Source organism: Myotis brandtii, unplaced genomic scaffold (assembly GCF_000412655.1).
Source record: "Myotis brandtii unplaced genomic scaffold, ASM41265v1 scaffold29, whole genome shotgun sequence".
Lineage (NCBI taxonomy): Eukaryota > Metazoa > Chordata > Mammalia > Chiroptera > Vespertilionidae > Myotis > Myotis brandtii.
Window position 1 is genome coordinate 339,031 of NW_005361075.1, and position 20,810 is coordinate 359,840.

A 20,810-nucleotide genomic window follows, 5' to 3' on the forward strand; every position below is an offset into this window, starting at 1 on the left:
TAGGCCCTGCCACCACTGTGCTTGGCTGAGTTCACAAATCTGTTGTAACCTGTAGCTTCCCTGTCACTTCTCTGGCTCTCCTCTCCTGCTAAGCTTTGTTTCCTGTTGAACAATATGGAATAAAGTTGTTAATCTAAACATATTAAGACTTAAAGGCTACAATCCAATATCAAGTTTTGTTTCCCACAAATTTTGCTGATCTGAATTATTAGCTTAATATCCACAATTTTACTGAAGTTATAATGTTAACTATGTTGCACTGCTTAGCTACATTAGGGTTACTGGGATCATTATCAATTATGAAAACTAAGCCAAAATACAAAAAGATGTTTACTTACCTGGCAGTAATTAAAACCTTCTGCCACTGCCATAGCTACTGCTGCTGCTGGAACCGCCATAGCCACCTAAGAATAAGGGTTGTTCCTTTAAACTTTTGGAAATATCAATAGTAATGCGTTTATGTTTGAAGCAATAAAGTTAAAATCTGAGTTTAAGCTCAGATGATATTTTCAATTTGATTGCAAATTACCAATCACTTCAGTATTTTGAAGGCTTTAAATTGTCAGCTTTTTATTACCAGTACCAGTTAGAAATACACTTAGCCCTCTAATACTAGATATACATGCACCATACCTTGGTTTCGTGGTTTGGCAAAGTATTGACCTCCACCACCATAAGGGCCAGAACTTCTGCCTCCAAAGTTTCCTCCTTTCATAGGCCCAAAATTTGAAGATTGATTGTTGTAATTGCCAAAATCATTGTAGCTTCCACCACCTCCAAAATTGCTTCCTAGGAATGGAAAGAGGGCTGTACTGAATCTATTTAGTGTTCAGAGTGTAGGGGGGATGGAAAACGAGGTTGCACGACCTGCCTGCCTTTCTTTCTCCCAAACTCGGATGGCTCCAACGTTTATCTTTGCATTTCCTGTTTTCTGGACAAGGCATTCAGTTGAATAATCCAGTATTAAAAAAAAAAAAAAGAAGTACCCAACTCACCATGACTATAGAGCATATTCTCTAGCCTTGAAGGCCTTTATCCATCCAGGGGCACTGCGAACACATGCTGGATACATCAACTAAGTGCCTATGGTCCCAAAGAAGTTAAAACACTAAATCCTACTACAGCTAATCTAGTTCCAGCTGAACACGCCACTATCCACTTATTCAACTAGTTGGGAGTGAGGCGGCCCCAGCTTAAAGCTGGGAGGTAGCATAGCAAGCCCATTAAAAAGTACCATGCAGTGTACCACATAATGCCTTTAAGAGCATCTAATCCCCACATGGGCATAAACTCTACAAGACTAATCTAGCTACTGCACCAAGTACCTGGATCACTGGATACCTACCACTACCACCGCCAAAGCCGCCTCCGCCTCCTCCGTTGTTATAGCTGTCATAGCTGCCACTCCCGCCATAGCCACTGCCCTGGTTTCCATAACCCTGTCCACCACTTCCATAGCCTCTGCTTCCTCCAGAGTAACCAGGGCCGCCTCCTCCATAACCACCTACAAGAATACAATTCTTCTCAATAAGACAAAAGTATTCAACAATCAAAATCTGTTTAAGGCTAATGGGAAACAGCCTGCTTGAATCATGCTGTTATGGTCAGAGTTTAGCTTGTCATGCACTAGATGCACTCAAGTTTTAGTTTCTACCCATCTATTCTGTAGACAGCCAAAAAACCTTTTCACTTGTCTAATTCCTAAAACAACAAAACTTACCATCATTACCAAATCCATTATAGCCATCCCCACTGCCACCATATCCACCGCCACCACGGCTGCCACCAAAGCCACCTGTAAGAGAGCAAAATTTTAAAGCAGGTTTGAAGTATATAAATTGCATACAAAGTCCAGCCTTGTAAGTATGAACTCTAGGAAGTAGTTCCTGCACTATAACAATGATTTCCATACCAGAGTCTTTAACTTCTGGTTAGTGAGAAGTCACAACATTTGGATAAAATGTAACTTTGGAAATGTTGTTACAATACTGCCACAGATTACATAAAGGACAAGTTATCTACGTAAATTAAATTACAAGCTTACTATTAGTTGGTAACAGTGGAGTATAATCCAATACCTCGACCACTGAAGTTTCCTCCACGTCCAAAGTTGTCGTTTCCACCAAAACCACCTCCACGACCACCTCCGAAGTTTCCAGAACCACTTCGACCTTAACAAGAAAAGTTTTAAGTGTTGAACCACACAAATTAGAATTGAGCTTTAAGGTTTATTTAATAAAAGCAAAAACACCCACCTCTTTGGCTGGACGAAGCACTAGCCATCTCTTGCTTAGATAGAGCTTTCCTTACTTCACAGTTGTGGCCGTTCACAGTATGGTATTTCTGAACTATATTTGAAGATAAAAAGAACACAGTATCTCAGGGTTTAGAACACAACCCAGACTTCAGAACCCTTAGCAAACATGTCACCTGATACTTACTGACAATCTTGTCTACAGAGTCATGGTCGTCAAAGGTTACAAAAGCAAAGCCTCTCTTTTTGCCACTGCCCCGGTCAGTCATGATTTCAATCACTTCTATTTTCCCATACTGTTCAAAATAATCTCTTAGGTGATGTTCTTCAGTGTCTTCTTTAATACCACCGACAAAAATCTTTTTCACAGTTAAGTGGGCACCAGGTCTTTGAGAATCCTAAGAGGGAAAAAGCCCCAATTAAGTTAGAGCAGGATCTATCCCAAAATTAGGATCGAAGTTTCTTGCCACCCCTAGTGTACCTAACGGCACACTTGCAAGGGGAAAGAAAAAGCATCTCTTACTTCTCTCGAGACAGCCCTCTTTGGTTCCACCACTCTTCCGTCCACCTTGTGTGGCCTCGCGTTCATGGCTGCGTCCACCTCCTCCACAGTGGCATAAGTGACAAACCCAAAGCCCCTGGAGCGCTTGGTGTTTGGATCTCTCATCACCTGAGATGTAATTCATTTAATACACAGTAAGATCCCCAAAGCCACTGACATTTCCACCTCGAATAAGGTAACAGGAAACTTTATACCGGCCCTTTATACAAAGCCCTGCAGCTCCCATTACCCACCTAGTGTAAATCTAGGAATAAAAGCCTTTTAATCACTTAAGCCCACACCTTCCCGCCCAAGTTATCTGCAACTGTAATCCTGTTAATTTTCCCAAGCATTCAGACGGAACTAGAGCAAGACAAGCCCAGGAAAATCGACAGGTTCTACTGCCCTTTTGTCTCTTCCAAGCCTTACCACACAGTCCGTGAGCGTTCCCCATTGCTCAAAATGGCTCCTCAGACTCTCATCGGTTGTTTCAAAGCTCAAACCTCCGATAAAGAGCTTCCGCAGCTGCTCCGGCTCCTTGGGAGACTAGGAATAGGGAGAGGGGGGAAGCGTTAAGTGGGCGCTTAACGCAAAACACCTTTCCCGTAAGAGAAGCAGAACTAGACAGCACTGTGATAGCACTCATATTGTTCCCGCGGGTCGCAACAAGCCACGTGCTTCTCCCCGTGGGGGAGACCTTATGTTGGGGCTGGGAAACCGCGGGCGCATGCGTCCCTACTTCCCGACGCACGCGCAACAAAAGGACTAGGTGGGAGGGATCCATTGCCAGTAAGAAATTACAGCTGCTTTTAAGAAATTCGCCTCTGAGACAAAGCAAAAAAAAAAAAAAAAAAATCAGTGTAATGTCTAAGAGTCTTACTGGGAGGAACGAGCGGCTGATAACTAAGGATTTCAGGACAACGGCCTCATGGCCACGACGAGGACAAAATGGCGACCTGAACTTCGGGAGGGGTAGGCCCTGGGCGCGACCCAAGAACTGCCGAATGGGCTGGTGCAAGCAGCCCATCCACACTGCATCCCATAGAACTTCAGGAAGGGACGAGGAAGAAAGTTAAGTTGTAGAGAGCGTCTAACTCACCTCAGACTTAGACATGATTACTGCAACAGCGGAAATTCCAACGATGCTTACTCCGCGGCGTTCACCAGCAGAAAGGAGTGATCTAAGGAGCGTATCTGCCAGCCTACTTTCGGCCTCGCTTTTTTATCCCGCCTCCTCCCTTGCGGCATTGGTAGACTCCGCCCCTTGGTAGCTCTGATAGGATAACTGACATAGCTTCCTGCTCCTATTGGTCTGTGGTGCCGCATTGCTGTAACGTCACCCGTTTGGGCGTTCTACGCAGTGCCCACCCCTCGGAGACTATTGGTTCCTGAGTAATATTATTCTTAACTCGTCTGATTGGCTACCCAACCAATCATTCATATTTAAATGTACCTAGGGTATTTAAATAACATTCTAACCTTCTACGCTGCAAATGTTACATTGTACTCAGTTGTCAAAGCATGATTAATACTATGTATCAAAAAGTAGAATGTGACAATTTTATTTTTTGCAACAACCGCCTGCAGAACGCATGTGTAGTAAAATGGCGAGTTCACGCAGGCGCATTAAGAAGTTCCGCCTGGCTCAAAAAACACGTGAAATGGCGGGCGGGAGACGGTGGCGAACCTACAGCGCCTGCGTAATGGCGGGAGTTGTGCCTCGTTTTGCGCAGGCGTAATGGGCGGAGAAAAGGTCTGGTCCCAGGATTGGTAGCGCAGGCGCAGGGACGGATCCGTTTTGGCGGGCGGTTGGCGTTGCGCAGAAGACGGCGGCAGCGGTGGCTTGTGGTCCGGCTCTCATCACAGAGAAACAGAGAAGACATTTGCGTGAGAGATCGGTCTCGATCCCGGGTAAGTGGCGGACAGTCTTGCCTACCGATGGGAGGTCTCGAACCGACTCCAATTGAGCCCGTTATTGTGTGAAATGAATGGATCGCGAGGTGGGGGCTAGTGAAGGGGGAGCGGTGGGTCTGGCCAACCAATGGAAGGACAGGGGCGGATGTTTTACCCCCGCAGGTTCTGTGGAGCTTTGCCCACGAAGAATTTGACTGGCATGTGTATAGACCAATTGAGTCTGTCTTTAGCTGCAGACTGATCGGTCCTTGGGCCATCGGAATGTGGGAGGCGGGTTTTCTCCTCCTGAGCAGCATTTCACTGAGCCAATGAGCACGAAGCGCGCGGTAGGTTGGGCTCCTCCCAGAGGCAGCGGTTTGACTCCAATGGGGAATGAGGGAGTCGGGCGGTTAAATGGATGGACCAAATCTGGAGCCAGTAAAACATCCTATGGAGAGCGCTCGGCTGGTCGTCCAATCAGCGCTCCAAAAGACAGAGGTCTTAGGTTTGGGGTGGCGAGGAATGGTATTCGATGCCTGTGATGGCGCGTCGGGGGTGGGTATTTTGTCCACAATGACTTCTCTAATGAAGCCTTTAGGCCTCCATCCTATAAACCTCCCTGGTAGGGAAACTGCATTTGCTCCTGGATACCTTGAGTTTGCCATTTTCTCTGTACTTCCCACCATCCAAGGGAGGTTTTTGACTTTGAGAACTAGCTCCATTAGGAAGACTTCCTTGAAGTGTTAAAATGAATGGGATAAAGCTCTATGTATTGTGGAAAGGCATCCGAAAAAAATCTACATGATGCCTATTTCCACGGGCAACTCAATATTTGTAAAAACAGAGAAAGTTTTGGAAAGCTTCATGATACAGTGGGATCGAGGCAAGTTGGATCTCTAATGTTTAAATCTTTGCAGGGATTATAAGAATTTGTGATTAAGGTTAAGCTAAAGCCCTGACCGGTTTGGCTCAGTGGATGGAGCGTCAGCCTGTGGACTGAAGGGTCCCAGGTTCGAATCCAGTAAGGGCATGTACCTTGGTTGCAGGCACATCCCCAATAGGGGGTGTGCAGGAGGCAGCTGATCGATGTTTCTCTCTCATCGATGTTTCTAACTCTCTATCCCTCTCCCTTCCTCTCTGTAAAAAATCAATAAAAAAAAAAGATTAAGCTAAAAAGTCAAGTTTTTGTTATTGTTTGTTTCCATTCATAATTGTGTACTCTCACCACCATTTTCCTTTCACCGTGAGAGTGCTGTTTTCCCCTTAGGAACTAAGGCCATTCTCGGTCTAAAGTATATAAATAAAAAAGTAACTTTTTGAGTACTTAGTATCTGCTAGGCATCATGCTAAGTCCTTTATAAGAAATATTCATCTTTCCCAGTGCCTTTTTCTTTGAGGAACTTTTTCCACCACATATGTCTCTTTACACCATTAAAGAGCTTCTAATCCTCTCTTTTTGCTCCTTCTCTGAGATTGTCTGAATTTGGATAAGAAGGAAGCTGCTTGAGGAGGGTGATATTTAGGTTGTTGGTGGCAGGAGGACTCATTCATCACTTAGATTATTGTCTTTTGATTATATTTCCTTCAAAGTGTTTACTTGTAGTCCATCTCCTGTTGGTAATGCCCATTTTGCTTATTCTAAGATTTTTAGCAAAATATAGAAATTTTCATTACATTTTGGCTATATCAGAATATATGCTGCTCTAGTCACTGATTTATTTAGGGTCAAGGGAAAAATGTTTAAATACTGTAACAGGTTTAGCTACATATGAAGTACCCTTATGATTAGAGACCTTTCTAACATAAAAGATAATTTTAGTTGAGCTTATAGTGAACAGAGGAGGGATTTCCATGTTCTCTGGCACTTGGAAAAGGACAAACCTATTTCATATTCGGTTATGAACTATTTGTAGGTATGCTAATAATATAGCTGCTTAGTTTATAAAAACTAAAGGACTATAGGTTCAGGATATCTTTCCGTGATTTCTTTAGGTTTGAAAAGATTACAATCTTGGTCTACAGGATTTCTCAACCTCAGTACTGTTGACATTTCTGGTAGGAGGAATGCATCTCACCTCTCCTTACCCCCTTTTGTGTCCATCAAAATGTCTCCAGACATTGCCAGATGTCTTGGGGGGTATTAGAGCAAAATCTCCACCAGTTGAAAACTATTGACCTAAAATGACAAATGCTAGCCCTGGTCTGGGTAGGTCAGTTGGTTGAGCATCCTCCTTCCCTTGCACTGAGGGGTTGGCGTTGATTCTAGGTCAGGGCACATACCCAGGTTGCAGGTTTGATCCCTGGTCCAGGCGTGTATGGGAGGCAAAGGATCAATGTTTCTCTCTCTCAAATCAATAAAAACATATCCTTAGGCGATTAAAAAAATAAAATTGCAGATGCTAGAGTTGATTTTCTTGTCAAAGTCTTTTACCAATTAGAAATTGAGGGAGAAGATGGGTGAAGTGTTTGGGAAGTGGCCTTTGGTAAATGGATCACTAAATCCCAATGATTATCTCTTCAGATATGATCATTGTTCCATTGGATAAAGGGAAAATTTCATGAAGTTTTTTTTTTTTTATCATTGATTGCATCTTATGTTTGGCTTCCAAAAGTAATGGCAAATATGTTTTCTAAGGAGGTAGACTTGCTTTAGATGCTTCTTGCATTTCATGTGAGTTAAGCCTCTGTACTGGGATTCTTTTGGATCCGTTTCAAACTTTTTTGACCTTGATCCTCAATAAGAAACACATTTTATTCTGACCCTGTGCATACAATGAAACAATTTTCACTGTACAAATACAAGTGCAAACACTGATATTTTTTGCATCTACAGTACACTTTCATTTTCTTAAAAAGGTAGGTCATTTTCTACTGAACTGATTTCACAGCTGTGTACTGATCTACAGTTTAGAGAAAGAAAAACAACTGATCTATAGAATAGGTAACCAAATTATGCCACCTTAAATTACTCTCTGAGTGAATTCCTCCCATCTCTAGCCCAAGTTACTTAGATTTATAAACAAAATAATCAGTGAACCCTTATTTGATGCTTCTTATATATTTTAATTTGAAAGATTTCAGGATTCGAATAGGAGTTTTTGGTTTACTGTGGTGTGCAAGTAAAAATTGCTTGTCTTATTAAGAATTCTCTTACAGTGTCATAGTTACTAGGTCTGATGAACATTTCTCTGATGGGGAAATTTTAGTGGGTAATTTTTAAAAATAATTTTATGTTATTTATTTTTATTGATTTAAGAGAGAAAGGGAGAGAGAGAAACATCAGTGATGAGAGAGAATCATTGATCAGCTGCTTCCTGCATGCAACCTGGGCATGTGCCCTTGACCGGAATCTAACCTGGGACCCTTCAGTCCGCAGGCCGACACTCTATCCACTGAGCCAAACCGGCTAGGGCAGTGCGTAATTTTTCATTGATGTTCTGAGAGTATCACATTGAAAATTCCAGTGTTAGGCCTTTTATTTTTCCCTTGCCTTCAAAAGTTATTTATTTATTTATTTATTTATTTATTTATTTATTTATGTATTTTAGGGAGAGAGAAGAAAATCTAGTTGTTTTTCCCCTTATTTATGCATTTATCAGTTGATGCTTGTATTTGCCCTGAGCAGAGATCAAACCCGCAGCATTGGCATATGGGGAGGATGCTCTCACCCAGTGGTTCCCAATGTGGGGCACACGCCCCACAGGGGGGCAATTTGTTTTTTAAGGGGGGCAGTTCGAGAATGAGTTATTAACAGTGAAATTTGTGCATTTCTTGTGGTTCTAGGGGCTTCATATACAGTATATAAGTATATATTGTGACCTATTTATGCATTTCTGTTATGTTTTGAAACTTTATTTGCTATTTTTTCATATCACTTCATATTATTATTTTTTTTAAACAATTTCTTAGTGATTTCTTCCTCAATACAACTGTCCTTTTGTTCTTTTATTTTTCTCTTTCATGGATGCCATGTTCTTTGGAAGCTTGTTTAGACCAAGTTAATGACCTTTTAGGCTTCCTCCACGTGAATAGGAGCTCACTTTTTGAATAATACGAATTATATGGCACGGGGTGGGGGGGGCTCAGGATTTTAGAGTTGCTTAGGTGGGGCATGACCAAAAAAAAGGTGAACCACTGCTCTAACCAATTTAAGCTATCCAGCCAGAGCTTTTTTTCTTGCCTTTGGAGTCCAGAATACAAAGACTTCTGAGGAAGACAAGTACTCTTTGCCTTTATTGAGGTACAGTATTTTATTTAAACACATAGCATGATTTATTTATCTTATTGCCCGTGGTCGGCAAACTCATTAGTCAACAGAGCCAAATATCAACAGTACAACGATTGAAATTTCTTTTGAGAGCCAAATTTTTTAAACTTAAACTATATAGGTAGGTACATTGTTATTAACTTAATTAGGGTACTCCTAAGGCTTAGGAAGAGCCACACTCAAGGGGCCAAAGAGCCACATGTGGCTCTCGAGCTGCAGTTTGCCGACCACGGGTTAACAACCCCTGGTAAGGCATTTCTTTCCTTTTTTGTTCTTTTACTTGCTCTATTTTTATTTCCATTCACCTTATCTGAAATTGGGCCTAAAGCTGTGCTGTGATTTTAGAAAGTAATAAATTATAGTGTGAAATATCACTTGTAACTGACTCAGTCACTATGGCTGCTATTTACATATTGTTATTCCTGAACTTGGACTCTGGGCTATTATCTTTTTCTCCTGATGTAAATTTTGATTTTCCTTCGCTCCTTATAGAGGATGGCTTTAGCTGATCATTGTACTAATGGGAAGGAGTCCAGGTCATCCTGAGAAGATTTGGCTTGTGCAGAGTCCAAGATGCAGATTTGTTGGATTTCTGTAAGCCACTTGAAGCCACATATTCATTTCTGATGACAACTTTACACTTCTGTTGGCAGAACACCCGCAGTGACAACTGTTGCCTATGTTTAGTCTGTCCAGGAGCTCTACCAGCTAGCATGTTGGGGGGAAGCCTACACTGTTTTTCTTAGCAGCTGTGTAAATACTAAACCTTTCTGGTTTTGTCTACTCAGATTCTGCCAAAATTTTTGGGTAAATTGCATCCTGTGATTGCCTCAATTTACCCTTTGAAATGAGGGATTAGAGGTTTTAGGCAATCTTTGGGTCACTTGAAGCACATTTCTTTTTTGTATCAGTAATTGGTTTTATATATATTCAGTTTATGATTTTAAAGTTTTTATTTCCCCTGTTTTAATTTCATTTCATTTCTTTCTTTCTTTCCTTTTTTTTTTTTTTTTGTCTCCCTGGGTGTTAGTTTCTTGTGGCTGCTGTAACAAATTACCACACACTTAGTGGCTTCAAATAACAGGAACTTATTCTGCAGGCCAGAAATCTGTAATTAAGTGTTGAGCCCCTGTGGAGGCTCTAGGGGAGAGTCCCTTCTTTCCTTTTTCAGCTTCTGGTGATTTTCAGCCTCAGCCTGTGGTCTCATCTCTCTTTGCTCTGTCTTACCATTTTCTTCTGCCTCTTTTACATGGATACATGTGACTGCATTTAAGGCCCACCTGTATAATCCAAGAGAAATTCTCCTTTCCCATCTTTTAATCACATATAAGATAATATTCACAGGTTCTAGGGATTAGGACATGGATATCTTTTTTTTGGAGTCATTCAGATCAGTACACTCTGGGTCTCTAACTCCTATCCAGATAAATTTTAGCTAATTCAAGAAAGAAAAGGTTACTTTAAAGCAAATGAGAGAGGCAAATGGGGAAAACGGCTCAGGAAACCTGGGTTCTTATTTCTGCCATTAAGTATTGATATAGTAACCTTGGGTGAGCCATTTGTCCTCTTTTGTCCTTAGTGTCTTTATCTTATACTAGAGGCCTGATGCACGAAATTCTTGCAAGGGGCTCGGCCCCTGCCACCATGGTGGTCGCCTCTGCCTCAGCTTCGTCCCGAAGGATGTCTAGAAGGACGTCTGGTCTAATTAGCATATTATGCTTTTATTATATAGGATGGAAGAATTTGGGTAGGTGATAGCTAATAACCTTCTAGACCTAACACTTCCATGAAGTGACTCCTAAAATGTCCAGGAGTTTGTTTTTGAAGTCAATAATTTTAAATAAAAAACTCATCTAATATTTTGGGTCAATGTAGTTTGGTGGTGTGGTCTTGCCTAGGATTTGAGAGACATAAGATTGAGTTGTTGGCTGGTTGTCAACTCCCTGGGGTATTATTAACACAGGGCAACAAACCTGTACTTGTTAATTGTGTGTGATTTTCTAAAAAGAATAGTGGACTAGCTGGGCTGTGGACTTTGTAGTCTGGATTTCCTTTCTAGTAAGAGTAGTTTGTCAAAATTAAACACTGACAGATTTTTCTACCTGAAACTAGGTCATGGGCCTAGTTTTAGAATTTTTCAAATGTAGTCTGATTCTTCAAACTCACTCAGTTCCTGTTGCATTGTGCTTCATTGCTAGGAAGGACACTAGAAATCATGGAATTATTTGCTGAAAGCACTATTTCAAGATCAAGTTTTATAACACATTCATCTATTTCTTCATGGAGAGGAGGAACCAAATTCAAGTATTTTTCTGATTATAATCTACATTTCTTAGAATAAAGCAAATTTATATCTGAGCTAGCAGGCATAATTTAATTATGTTGGAATAAAATGCCCTGTGCTAAAGAGGTCAACCAACAGGTTGGGAACTCTGTCTTAAGTTTGGTTTCTGAGGCAAATACTTGAACTTCATGTGCCTTGTTTCTCATCAGGGCACATGGAGTAAATCAGTAAGACTCACCTCAGATGGAGATGTGGAGTGTAATATACTGCTAATTTGTTCAGTACTTTACAGCAATAAATTATATCAAAGGATCTGATAAAACATAAGCAAACCTTATTTATATGAGTAGTTGGAGACAAGCATAGATAAAACTTACAGATAGTTCAGAAAATTCATTAAAGTTATTTTTAACTTCCTCTATCATCAAACGTTTTACCTTCTGTTTCCTGTATATTTTCCAAAGTGTTTTCTTGTTCTTTTTCCATAGCAGCATGAGGTAAGTAAGGGACATAGCTAACACTAGGTTAGATAATAAAAGGATCAATTCATCAAGAGGACACGGCAATCCTAAATTTTGCACAACTAATAATAAAGCTTCAAAATATCCTATATAATAAAAGCCTAATATGCTAAGTGTCTGACTGTTTGACCAGTCACTATGATGCGCACTGACCACTAGGGGGCAGATGCTCTGACCCGTAGGTTAGCTTGCTGCTGGGGTCCCGCTGATCGGGACTGGGTGAGATGGGCCAGACACACCCTGGAGCCCTCCTGGGGTTCCTCCCCAGCCTCGACTGTGCACCCATAGGGTCCCTCGGCCTGGCCTGCACCCTCTCTCGCAATCCGGGATCCCTCGGGGGATGTTGGAGAGCAGGGTTCGGCTCGATCCCTGCAGCCAGGCCAAGGGACCCCACCAGTGCACGAATCCGTGTACTGGGCCTCTAGTATGAAAGAAAAAACAATAGAACTGAAATATGTATATCTGCAATTACATACTTCTAAGTAACCCATGGGTCAAAGAAGAGATTACAGAGAAAACTAGAATATATTTTGAACTGAATAAAAACGATAACATGACATATCAAAATTTGTGAGATGTAACTAAGACAGTGCTTAGAAATTTATAGTATTAAGTGCTTCAATTAAAGCAAAAAGGTCAACCGAGCCGGTTTGGCTCAGTGGATAGAGCCTCAGCCTGTGGACTGAAGGGTCTTGGGTTCGATTCCGGTCAAGGGCAAGTACCTCTGTTGTAGGCTCTTCCCTGACTCAGGCCCTCGTCAGGGTGTAGGCAGGAGGCAACCAATCGATGTGTTTCTCTCTCATTGATGTTTCTGTCTTTCCCTCTCTCTTCCACTCTCTCTAAAAATCAATAGAAAAATATCTTTAGGTGAGGATTAAAAAAAAAAAAAAAGGAAGAAAGGTCTACAGTTAGTGACCTATTTTTCCGTCTTAAGAACCTAGAAAAAGAAGAGCAAATTAAACCCAAAGGAAGCAGTAAGGAATTGAAGTATAAAACAAAAACAGTAGAGAAAGTGGGTATTTTGAGAAGGTCAATAAAGTTAATAAACCCAGTCTGATTAGGAAAAAAAAAAATACAAATTACTAGTATCAGGAATAAGGGAAGACATATCATTACTGATCCTTCAGACATTAAAACAGTAAGGGAATATTATGAAAAACTATGTCAGTACATTCAGTGTCTGAGATGAAATGAATCACCTCCTTGAAAGACAAACTACTAAAGCTTACTGCAGAATACAGAACTTCACTAGCCCTATAGAATTTGTAGTTAAACACCTTCCCACAGAGAAAAGTCCAGGTCCAGATGGCTTTACTGGTGAATTTTAAGAGACACGGAAGAAATATCAATTCTACACAATGTCTTCAGGAAAATGTAAGAGGAGGGAACACTTACCAAAGCATTTGTTATTTTTAACTTCATCTGTTATCAGACATTTAAATTCTTTCACTTTACATTTTTGAAGTGTTTTCTAGTTTTATTTTTCTCACAAAGCAGACCTATGAGATAAGTAGAGCAAATAACTAATATCCTTAAGGTTAAGCGAACTGTTCAGTTCAACCTTTCAGTGATTTAGTTGGAATAGGACCCACATCTTATTCCTAGTCCTGATATTTAAAAAAATATGTTTTTATTGATTTTAGAGAGAGAAGAAAGGAAAGGGAGAGAGAGAAAGATACATACAGACTGACCCAGAGTCAAGCAGGCGACTTTGGTGCACAGGATGACTTTCAATCAAGTGAGCACACCAGCCAGGGCCCTACCTCTAATCTTACCATTGTTGACAAGTTACCTCTTTAGTAGTTTTTTTATAACAACCTTTGGAGACAGGGCTAACCACTGACTTAACCAAGGGTAAACTATTAGAATCCTCAGCCATTGAGTTGAAGACTGGGCTAGACTCTTAATAAGCCCTCAATAAATATCCCATAACCAAGCAAACAATTTTAGAGCAAGGATCAGAATTACTATGTTAATCATCCCTTTAGGATTTGAGTCAGGATTGTAGTTGGAAGCTGGACAAAAAGAGAGTTAGGAACATCTTATTTGTCTTAAGTAACACATCAGAATACTCGGTGGAAGAGCTGGGTGGTCTGAGATTGGCCATCCCTGTAGTCGTTTATCTGATGGTGGCCTGCCTTTGCATTTAACTATCAATATATCTGAGGTGTAGAGCACACTTTTATGATATTGTGGCATAGTAACTCATACTTAAATGTCAATATAGATACTTGCAAAGACCTACAAGGTTCAATAATTTCTGGTGTGGGTTTGTTTCTCCTGTCATCACCCATTATGTATTTTTTTTATAGCTTTTAAATTGCCACAGAGAGAAATTGGTCAAGATCATAATAGATGGCCAAGGAGCTGCCAAGGATTCTATTGTATGGGATGGGGAAAAGTTCAATACTGGCTTGATTTTATTTATCTAAATAGTAGGCTATGACTTCAATATAATTCACGTTGCAAATATACCAAGGTAACGGCAAAGCACAAAATTATCCCATATGTTGAATGAATGCTCTCTTTTACTCCCTGAAATTTTATAGTCTGAGATACCTTTCTTATTCCAATTATATGAAACCTCCCTTTTTTGTTAGCATGTATTAATCAGATTTTAGCATATTGATTTAAATTCTAATACCATCTCAACAGTTAAAATAGAGGTATTTTAGAAATTTTAGTTATGGTTATACAAATTAATTTTTATATCTCTTAAATGTCTCCACTAAACTTAGATTATGAGAGAATATAAATTGTCTGACATAGTAGAAACTCTTCCTTAAAATGAGGATTTGTTTAAAATGACCTGAAAGGGCCTTTTTACCCTTAAGCTGCTGAATTCTAAAATCTATACAAATGAGAGCGGTAAGTACCAAGCCTTAATTTTATGGCTGTTTGAAAAATGCTTTATGACCATAATTTTATTTGGGGGTGGACTTTTTAGTTCTCTTTTAACCCTTCCATATTTTGTGAACATGTTCTGCTATAAGATTCATGGTAATGTACTCAAACATGGCTATTACTCATTTTTCTTAAGACTTGTTTATGATGAAATCTCCAGGTTCTTTACAAAAGATAACAGGATCTAGTTCATGCATCATCACATTTAATTAAGAGAGGGTAGGTGTGAGATTTAACACCCACCTGAGGCCATAGTGCTTTGAGATGAGTTCAGTATATTCCAAGGATAGAGTTGTTGGAAAGTACCATCTGGAAGACATTTGCCCATAGTGCTGCTGAATTCTACCTTCTCATAAATCTTGGTATCTAACCTCTTGCTTTGTGATGGTTTAAGTGCACCCTAACTGAATTTAACAAAGATTGACATTTGAGAGAAGAAATTCAGTAGATTTTAATAAAGGAAAGAAACAAATCCCATATAAAATTTTTATTTTGTGGGAATGTGATCTGATAATGAGATATCAAGAATTTGTGTGCTACTGCTAAATATACCAGTGAACCAAACTTACAACTCAAACAGTTTTGACATTGCTGTAGTACATACTCATTTATATTTTTTAATGGTACTCAGATTTTGGAGGACAGGGCAGCCAAATAGAATTTATAAGCAGTCTTTATCTCCATTTGTGATGTATATGTTTTAATCTGAAAGAAAAAGGCCCTTTATTCCCTTACTCAGTGGAACACGATGCTTGGATAATCAACAAGCAGAATGCTTGGCCTCAGAATCATTCTGTGACTTGTTGAAGCAGTGCCTTGGCCTGATTTTAAAGGATCGCAAACTGGACCTGTGCTAGCCAAAGGGAGAACATTTCCTCCTACACTCTCTATTAATAAAGTTTGTGTTGTCTATATGTGACTTGTTAATGATAGGGGTGTTAATGACGACAGTTAATCTTTTCTCAACTCTTTTCTAATCCAGTCTCTTAAAAAGCTTTTAACTCCTTTTGAATTGGGAACTCACGGGCTTTTGGTGGAGGTGGAATGGTAGTTATCAGCCCATTTAACAAAATCTGAGATCACCAGGACAGCTGTAATGTGCATCTATATGCTGTGTTTTTGTCAAAATGCCACATAGCTGATACTTTGGAAATCATAAATCTAGTGGAAGGAAACATCTTTATAGAGGGTATTTTAGTTTTATGCAGTATGTGTTACAAACCTAAAACCACTTGTACTTATAGGTCCTAAAGAGCAAAGAACATGACCCGATTAAAATAGTTTTATAAATTTGGTTTCTTTTCATCTGTTTTGTCACAATAAGACTGGATAGAGGACGCTTTGAAGACAAGTTGTAGCTGACAATATAATCTTTACCTAGGCCACTAGTCTTCCCCAAGGGCCTTAGAGGGGAAATGGGAATTTCTTAAGGCTGGGCCTAGTAAAGTCACCCATCAGTGGCATATTTAATTAGTACATATGAGAGGGAGCTTTGTATATGCCCTCAACCTACTCTACTCTTTAGAATGGCTTTTTTTTTTTTCTGGAGGATTTTGCCTTATTAGACTTACAGAATTTATATTGAAACTCTAAAATGAAGAGAGAGAGCTCAATGATTATACATTTTAACATTTGATCTGACTACCACCATCAAATAGTTAAGTGAGTAGTTCAGTGAGGCAACTTACCAGTGCTTTTTCTTTTTCTTCTTCTAATTTTTAAAATATATATATATATTTTTTTGATTTCAGAGAGGAAGGGAGAGGGAGAGAGACAGAGAGAGAGAAACATCAATGAGAGAGAATCACTGATCAGCTGCCTCCTGCATACCCCCTACTGGGCATTGAGCCTACAACCCAGGCATGTGCACTTGACCAGAATCGAACCTGGGACCCTTCAGTCCGCAGGCCGATGCTGTATCCACTGAGCCCAACCGGCAAGGGCACCAGTGATTTTTCATAACTTTTTAAATATACACAAAAAGCCTATATACATATGTATATATATATATATTCCTTTGCTTGTAAGTAATGATGAAAATAAAATTTGCTACACCAAGCTCTAAGAAAAGCCGCTAAAAAACAGGTAGTGTTGAAGAGGGACTAGAGGAGAGCCTGAATTATACAGAGCAGACCCATATCAGAGACCCAATGTGGGTGGTTCTGTGGTTTCAGGATTGATTGGTTAATGCAAATGTTAACCATTATCTGTTCTGGATTTCCCTAGCTTTCCTCTTTAATTTCTGGGGGTTGGCAGCTTTAACACATTTTTTCTTTTATCCTGGTAATGTGTGGGGTTTTTTGGTTCCTCTCTTTCTGCCTCACTTCCTCACTCCCCACCCCGCGTGCCCCCTTTTTTTCCCCTGGAAGATTCATCTGTTAAAAATGTCTTCTGTTATCAACTTGGAATGTGGATTCTGACTGTGCCTGACTTTAGTGCTCTTTGATGTTTTTCCAAGGCTGACTCTCACTAGATCCTGGTTTAGGTGTCTTTTCCCTGACACCGAGAGGCCTGTAAGGTGAATTTGCCTTGTATCATTGATATAAAGGGTTGTTGGGGCCTGCTCTTTTCTTGTATCCTTATGGGCAGTTAAGTTGCCGGAGTCTGTCTATAGATGTTGATATCTTTAACAGAGAGTTCTGCGTATATTCAAGAAAGGGTCTGTGAGAACTGTTATGCCTGAAAGACTAGAAATTTGAGAAGCTATTCACCCCTTCCCATGGAGATTTCCACAAGGATAAGGTTGCATTCAGAGGCTTATCCTCTCTTCCTCCTGCATAGTATTGGGGTTCTACCATAATCACTCCATCATCCTGCCAGCCATGTCTCATTTCTCATACTGGAACGCTCCCTCCTCCCAAGCTCAGCTTGAACCACCAGTCCTGATGCTTTATCTGGTCCAGGCTCTAGCCCTTAAATTGTCTGTCTGGCTTTGTGTTTCATTTGACCCTAATACACTGGGTCGCACTGTCTAAAGGAGAATTATGTCCCCTCCGATGTCAGGGTGCATTTCTCATTTCTTACTGCTGCTCCTGAGCAGATCTGTAACTTCAAGGTTAAGATAAGACACATTCCATCAGAACTATGTCGTCATCCTTGCCAGCTTCTGATCTGTGACTGTCCAGGAGATTTACAAGACAATTGCATGCCATTCTTTACAGAATATTATGGTTGGACTCTGACTCCTGGCATCAGGCCCAATTTGATTTGTCAGCTGTTACAAAACCCATTTCCCAAAGAATAAGGGACTTCAGCAGTGTGCCCTTTAGGCAGGTCTTAAGAGTGGGAAGGAGGAAATTGATCTGGCTCTTTAGTCCTTGCTATTTTAGCGAGAAGGGTGGACTCCAGAATATTTTTGTCCCTTTCCTCCTTGAATTCACTTGTTTTTCCCCTGAAAGGATAGTGTTGCTAAAGTGTTAATCTTCTTTCCTGTCCTTTATCCCTTCACAGAATTACTGTTTAGTCTTTTCATTCTGCCATCTCCTTTGCTTTTTTGAGTTTTAAAGCATAAGAATAAGTATTTTACCCTTGAGAGAGAACATACCTATCTATTCTCTGAAGGTTTATTAGTTTACCATTGCCTAATTAACAGGGACACTGTTCCTCCTTTCTTGCTGTCTAACATGTTGAGCTGCAGGAGTTACTGCATATGTGATATGGTTTAATGGCTTAGGAATTTGGAAGGTCATATTTCCTGCTGCTGTTGTATTCGGCCCTATAATATTTTTACAAAAGCTCCTCTTTAGGGGACTGAACAGCTCTTTGGTTTCAACATAAACTCACTCTTTCCCTAGGAGGTAGGTGGTGGGGATTTATTTGGCCCATTTTAGTGATTCTGGGATTAGATTGAAAATTTATTTACTCAAGATCACACTTGGCAAGTTAATCACAGAATCAGAACACTGATCTAATTCCTTGGCATTATTTTCATATACCAGTTAAACAAAAAAAAAATTTAGTTTCCACTAAAGCAAGTCTTTTTTTTTTTAATGGGTTTATCATGCCATTGCTAGCAAAAAAAAAAAAAAAAAGACTGGTCTTGGCCTGGTGTCTAAACCACCAGAAGCATGGCTAGGTAGGAGAGACAACATGCCTGTTGTCCTAGAGTTTTGCAAGCGTGTTTATACACCAGGGAGGAGAAAGATGTAATTGTTCTGAGGATTTACGTTAGTTTTAGACAAAGGGGAAGGGAGAAGGTGAAACAGGACCGGTTCTGGGATGGCACAAGTAGAGTCCTTAAGGAAGAAATGTCGTCTCCTCTTGTGATTAGCTGTGGGCAGTAGATTGGAAAATTCATGTGTAAATAAGATGCGAAGTCTCCTGGGATTCTGTTGCACCTGGCTTTTCCCTTTTGGATAATCACAGAAATAGCCACCTGGAAATTAATACTAAATTCCAACGGATACATAGGAAATGTGAGAAGTTTTTTCTCAGACTTGGTCCACAGCTATTACCAGACTATTGTTCTCTTTCTCTCACTCTGGTTGCTGTAATTTTAATTTAGAACATCTTGGAATATTTTTCTTCTCATCCCTTAGCTGCGAAGTTAAAGTTAGGAAAAGTTAAAAAAAAGCAACTTTTACTCAGATATCATGATGGATTCATTCAAAGTTGAGAAAATCTGTAGTTGAAAACTTGTGTGCTTTGCTGCCATACCCTATAATTTCTTCTGTTTGATAACCAAAATAATCACCATTCTCTGCTTTTTCCTCAGGTTGATTTTTTTTTATTGTCCCTTTTTTATCACTGGCCTACGGCAGCCACTTCTAGCTCTAAAGACAAGTATCTATAAAGCAGAGCAGGGTTTTGGAGCTCTCTAAAATGTGCTTTAGGACCAGGAGAAATGCAAATTTATGGGACTGCAGGTTTCTAGGTATTTTTTCTTTGTCTCAGTCCTTCTTTTCTCAAGTATAGGGACTATTGATATCTATATAATTTTTAGTTATATATATTTGGATGGGTAGTAATTATTTTAAAATTTTCTATATAACATTATGAGAACAACTAGTGAGAAGCCGTTTTAACAGTAATGGTTGGGGTTGGACTGCTCTCCCCTACACTTTTTCTTTTTGTTTTTTATTTGTTTGTCTCCCCCCCCCCCCATGCTTTTTTAAAAGGATTAAGTATTTTTTTTTTTCTATCTATAATTTCAGTTGAAAAGTTCTTCGGTAGTGCTTCAAGGCTCTGGGTTCTGTTTCTGTATCTGGTAATCTCTTAAAGAAGGACAGTTATATCGTATCCCAAATACTCTCCAAGCCATTTTAATTAACTGTTCAGTGACAGATGGTAGAAGAGGCCCTGTGTAAAGTGCTTCTGGTGGGCTGGATTAGGGGATGGGTGGTTTGCACTGATTCTGTTGTAGAGGAACCTAGCCTTTCCCTCCCCCCTTCCAGTTGAGCTATAATCCTGTTGGATGATCTTAAAATGCTATTGATTAATTTCCAGTGGTTTTAGGAATAAGCACAAGTTTTGGATTTAAAACCCAAGAACCAATTCCCTTGAGCTCTTGAGGCCAAGGTAGGTACCTTCCAACTTCTTCGCCTAGTCTTCACTGAAAAGGAAAGTTAAGGCTTTTAACTTTTCAGTTTGCCTCTCCCCCTCTTAGTCTAGTACTGCTGCCAGTTGCCATGGCAACGGACTGGGACAGCTGCGCAGTGGCGCCCAGGCAGCTGGGTGGGGGCGGGGGAGCTGCCTGCCCGCCAAGCCCCAGATCTGGGAGGGGAGGCCCTCCTGTTAGCCCAGAGGGAAAGAAAGAAGTGGGGCGATCCGGTAGGTAAAGGAGAGAACCCCCCTTCATCTGCTCCCTTTGGGGAGCCCCTTCTGCATGAATTTGTAAAGGGAGATTTTCCCCTTTTCTCCCTCAAACTGAAGAACACATGTAAATCCTTGTTTTTCCTCGTGAGGCTGGGGAGGCCATGGCCACAATGCTTAACTGCATGCATCTAACCCAGGGCTGGTTTTAACCCCAGCGCTCTGAACTAAACTGCTCAGCTCCCGGAAATTCCAAGGTGAGTGGGGGTGGGGTGGGGTGCTCTCCCTGGAATATGACATTTCCTGTCTCTGGTGAGGTCGGAGGCTATTTTAATTTTAAATAAATCAAATCAGATATTTTTTTTCTTGAAGCTGAAAAATTATTCTGAAGCCCC

At 40.4% G+C, this 20,810-nt stretch overlaps 2 protein-coding genes across 7 annotated transcripts in view; one reads left to right on the top strand and one right to left on the bottom strand.

Moving 5' to 3' along the window:
- Window positions 1-4,005, bottom strand: part of HNRNPA1 (heterogeneous nuclear ribonucleoprotein A1) — a 9,106-nt gene extending 5,101 nt beyond the window's left edge. The window contains exons 1-11 of one of the 4 annotated variants that reach the window (XM_005869129.2): window positions 3,895-4,004; window positions 3,225-3,341; window positions 2,778-2,924; window positions 2,442-2,652; window positions 2,256-2,348; window positions 2,079-2,171; window positions 1,721-1,795; window positions 1,346-1,504; window positions 634-789; window positions 339-404; window positions 7-102 (exon numbers count right to left, since the gene is read on the bottom strand). In XM_005869129.2, coding sequence (XP_005869191.1) covers window positions 349-404; window positions 634-789; window positions 1,346-1,504; window positions 1,721-1,795; window positions 2,079-2,171; window positions 2,256-2,348; window positions 2,442-2,652; window positions 2,778-2,924; window positions 3,225-3,341; window positions 3,895-3,909 — 1,122 coding nt within the window. In that variant the 5' untranslated portion in view covers window positions 3,910-4,004 and the 3' untranslated portion in view covers window positions 7-102; window positions 339-348. Of the gene's footprint in view, window positions 1-6; window positions 103-337; window positions 405-633; window positions 790-1,345; window positions 1,505-1,720; window positions 1,796-2,078; window positions 2,172-2,255; window positions 2,349-2,441; window positions 2,653-2,777; window positions 2,925-3,224; window positions 3,342-3,894 lie in introns of those variants that run through there. The other 3 variants (XR_001362653.1, XM_014542029.1, XM_005869128.2) reach the window with 3 other exon arrangements.
- Window positions 4,006-4,530: 525 nt separating this feature from the next.
- CBX5 (chromobox homolog 5) overlaps window positions 4,531-20,810 on the top strand; it is a 37,528-nt gene continuing 21,248 nt past the window's right edge. Inside the window, exon 1 of one of the 3 annotated variants that reach the window (XM_005869132.2) lies at window positions 4,531-4,706. The gene's annotated coding sequence lies outside the window, so the exon portion shown is untranslated. Of the gene's footprint in view, window positions 4,707-20,345; window positions 20,673-20,810 lie in introns of those variants that run through there. The other 2 variants (XM_005869133.2, XM_005869134.2) reach the window with 2 other exon arrangements.